This window comes from Pygoscelis adeliae, unplaced genomic scaffold (genome assembly GCF_000699105.1).
Source record: "Pygoscelis adeliae isolate BGI_AS28 unplaced genomic scaffold, ASM69910v1 Scaffold68, whole genome shotgun sequence".
Classification (NCBI taxonomy): domain Eukaryota; kingdom Metazoa; phylum Chordata; class Aves; order Sphenisciformes; family Spheniscidae; genus Pygoscelis; species Pygoscelis adeliae.
In genome coordinates, this window is record NW_008825501.1 from 4956754 (window position 1) to 4960937 (window position 4184).

At 45.6% G+C, this 4184-nt stretch overlaps 1 protein-coding gene across 2 annotated transcripts in view; it reads right to left on the reverse strand.

The window, feature by feature from the left end:
• Positions 1–4184, reverse strand: part of LOC103923257 — a 17488-nt gene that overhangs the window by 2198 nt on the left and 11106 nt on the right. Inside the window, exons 2-3 of one of the 2 annotated variants that reach the window (XM_009331549.1) lie at positions 3299–3766; positions 555–695 (exon numbers count right to left, since the gene is read on the reverse strand). In XM_009331549.1, the coding sequence (XP_009329824.1) occupies positions 555–695; positions 3299–3766 (609 nt within the window). Of the gene's footprint in view, positions 1–554; positions 696–3298; positions 3770–4184 lie in introns of both variants that reach the window. The other variant, XM_009331548.1, reaches the window with a different exon arrangement.

The window sequence follows — 4184 nt, forward strand, 5'->3', positions numbered from 1 at the left end:
TGGGGCATCCACCACCTCTCTGGGCAACCTCTGCCAGCGCTTCACCACCCTCAGTGTAAAAAATTTCTTCCTTATATCTAGTCTAAATCTACCCCCCTTTAGTTTAAAGCCATTCCCCCTTGTCCTGTCACAACAGGCCCTGCTAAAGAGTTTGCCGCCATCTTTTTTATAAGTCCCCTTGAAGTACTGACAGGCTGCAATAAGGTCTCCCTAGAGCCTTCTCTTCTCTAGGCTGAAGAACCCCAACTCTCTCAACCTTTCTTCATAGGAGAGCTGTTCCATCCCCCTGATCATTTTTGTGGCCCTCCTCTGGACCCACTCCAACAGGTCCGTGTCTTTCTTATGCTGAGGGCTCTAGAGCTGGACGCAGTACTCCGGGTGGGATCTCACCAGAGCAGAGTAGAGAGACAGAATCACCTCCCTTGACCTGCTGGCCATGCTTCTTTGGATGCAGCCCAGGATATGATTGGCCTTCTGGATCAAGTCTCTAGATGCTGCCCACACTTTCCTTCCTGCTGTTCTCACATGTGCATTCAGAAAAGAAAAGTGCTTACCGTCGTTTGCTGGATGGTATGCCTGTTTGGTCTTCACTGGAGGCACTGTGCTGTTAAATTTGTTACCCAGAGGTGGGTCAGTCAAGCTCACAGAAGATTCTCTGTTCACAGCATCGATCTTTGATGAATCAATGGTTTTAGCTTGGAAGGAAATAAAGCAAAGATATGTGTGATTATCATTTCCTTTTTGTACAGAAACCTGGATGCGCTCAGTGCCCAGCAAGGGAAGGGAACCCAGCCCTGCCGTGTTAGTCCTCTACCCTGCAAGGCAAACAGGATGTGGTGCAATAGCGACCACCTCCTCCTGTGTATCAGGGGCCTTCAATTCTCACAGATTTCAAAGATGAAATGAACCTGTCAAGACTGAATCCACAGCCAAAGCAGAGCTTGTTTTCTGATGGTAAATAAGGTAATTGGTCTAAAAAGTATGAGTGCAACACCAGCTGTCAAAGGATGAGGTGTGAGGAAGCGGCAAGCAGAACTGTAGCTAAGCATCACAGGTATTACCAACACAGCAGATGACAAAATGGTGGTAAATAGTCCATACCTCTTGCAAGGCTCAACGGCATCCTTTGCCTTGCCAGTCTTTCTGCAGAAGTAGGGTATGTGGGGTAGCAACTACTGCTAGAGGGGAGGTTGTGGGAAATCTTGTGGCAGCAATAGTCCTCTCCTGCACTGATGCATGTGGCAAGATCAAGAAGTTCATATCTGCAGGGTTCCCCGCTGCTTATCCCAACCTTATCCCTTCCTGTGGCATGAGCATCCACGGGTACACGGATGTAATTTATTGAGCAAATAACCCACTGAAGTAAAAGTTGTCTGTTGATGGTCAACTGAAACTTGGACAAAAAAGGCCTAAACAAACACACAGGGCTTTGATGTTGTTACTGAGTAGTCAGGGGTTCCCTCCAGTAGACTCTGAACCACGGGGTTGATAGGAAAATTATCAGTTTGCACAAGGCACACTAACCGGCACAAGCTGATTCAAAGCCTGCTCTTGTGTTTACCCTCGCAGCCTTATTTGGGGAGCCTGGCTCCAAGACAGCCCTGGGCTGCCAGGAACATTGCCTTGGGGAATGCAAACGCCCTTTTCACATGCCTTTTTCCCATATCTTAAATGTTCCACGCATTTCCTAGCCTATATTTAACTAGCTTATTGTGGTATTTAATTTGTATTGGCTTATTTACCTTCAAGTTAAACAAACACTAACACTTGTGACTACTGGTCTGTGATAATTACACGTTAACCTTCTAGTTGGCTAATTAAAAACCTTGGTAAAAAGGCCATCGTATCTGCACATGACAGACAAAAAAGCTATTGTATCTCTTTTTATTTTGAATTAGCTATAACCTCTTTGTGTCAAAAGGTTATACTCATAATCCATTGCTTATGACAACCAGATTCATCACATTGTCTCTTTACTCATTTCTGCGAAGATGAAAATCTCATTGGGGCCATCAAGCCTTTAGGTAAAGAATAGCCTCATGTAAGGGAAATAATAATTTCCCCTGAGGAAGATTGGGAACCTCATCACCTACAGAGTGGACAAACACAGAAAAGTCATTACGAATGCCAGCTCTTTTCTGATCTCTGGAGTGGAAGAAGGGAGAGGAGGAGAGGATGAGGGGAGGAATTGAGTGTGATTTTCAGGTCTCAGTTCTGCACACAACTTCACAAGAAAAGTCTTGAAACCACCTTCCTTTGCATAAGGGACTAAATGAAAGAGAGAAACAGACTGGACCATGAATTATCAGTGGTCAGCAATGGGCTTCACTGGCCATCTGACAAATGATGACAGTCACATCTTGGTGCAATGACCATGCCTGATGTCTGTTAGCCTGATGTCCAACACCTAGAACTATGACAGGACCAGGGTTTCTGCCCTTTTTGTGTCCAGTCTAGGCAGAGGATAGTGAACGCTCATGAAGGCAGAGATTGGATTCTTTTTAGCAGAGGCCAAGGCCATGAAACTGCTAATATAAAACAGATTTTTTTATAACTTTTGATGTCATGTTCTAGGTTTTCTTAATGCAAAGGGAGGGCAGCACTTTAACTACCTCCCACTACTTGCTGTGTTCACTAGTCTCTTTATGGTTACGTCAGGCACCAGGAGCAAGATTCACTTTTGAGGACCATGAGAGCATGGGATGAAGGTTAGAACCATGGTTTCATTAGTGATAGGTGCACTGTTGGAGTCTGGCAGGAGATAACTGTAACGTGTTGCTTTGAAGCAACAACTTCTCATTTCAAATATAGCTGCTTCTCAATAATTCATACAAGTTTAAAGGAGGTTTTCAGCTGCCTCCAGTTTTCTTGTTACCAAAAATGACATCCCAAAGTAAAAAGTACCGAAAGCCCCTTCAAAGTCTTAAGCGCCTGACTTTATGGGACTTCCTTGGTTGTTTTGGTCTTGGGAGGCTCAAGCAATTCCAACTATTCTTAGCTCTGAGCATCGTTCAGATGTACTTTACAAAATACTTGACTTTTGCCTGTTATCAGAAATGCGTCTGGGGTTTAAAGACCTGATCCTGTAAGGTGTTACGTGCTTTCTGGAAAACACTGAACAGCAACCACTGGAAACTGGTGGTAACAAGTAGTTTGGCTGTTTTGGAGGCATTTGGTACTTCCCCAGATGGGGCCAAAGTGACCATGAGTTAGAATGATGGATGCAAGCCTGGTGTTAGGTGGCTTGGATGACACCTAAGGTTAGATGTTATCTGATGCTAAATCTACCCCATCTTACTTTCATAGGTCCACACCCGTGTGTCTATGGCTTGTTGTGTTGGTTTGCTGGGCCTCAGAGCTGCTGTCTGGGCAGCAGCACAGATTGTTTCATCCGCTAAAGTCTTCCACCTGCTGAATTTGTCCTTCTCCCTTGAGACAAAGACCTTGTGGCCTCCTTCCTTGGTGCTGAGGTGGAAGCCCAAGCTCTGCAGAGTCAAGTGTCCTTTCTTGCTGCAGGACCATGCTTGGCGTTCCCAGTCCCCGCAGGGCTCCAGCTTGACCGGGGCATACTCCCGCATCTTGTGGGCCGACAAGCACTGCTTTGTTTTAAGGCTGACGATGGTCCTGGTGGCGGGGTCCCAGCTCCACTGCTGCTGCTGGGAGTTCTCCTTGCAGTCACTCAGGCTGATGCCGTTGGTCTCGTGGTGGGAGGTGTGAATGCACTTTTCCAGCCGGGTGTTCCTTATGAGGAAGCCTTGTTCCCCTGCTACTGTGGTACAATCAGAGCATGGTTTAGTACTGCGTATGTCTGAGGCAAATGCGTCTTCTGGGCACCAGACATTGTAAACGCCCCGGGGAAGGGAAGACGCAACCCACCAGTCCTTTCCTGCATAGGCATGCCTAGATAAACATTTCCCCCAGCTTCCTAATTCCCCAGAATGACATTTCTTTAAAATACAGGGTGTGCAAATAGCCAGGAGCAATACCAGAGAGAAATAACAATGACATAAGTAACCCATGTAATTAATGGGAAAAAACTCACCATCCTTGAAAAGTTGTACTGTTATGAAATACCTGGCTATATATACTTAATTCAGTATTTCAACTGGTTATAGCTTTAAATAGATACCCATCCTTCCCTCCCTCCAAAATAATTGGATGGTTTGATTTTTTTTTGTCCCTAC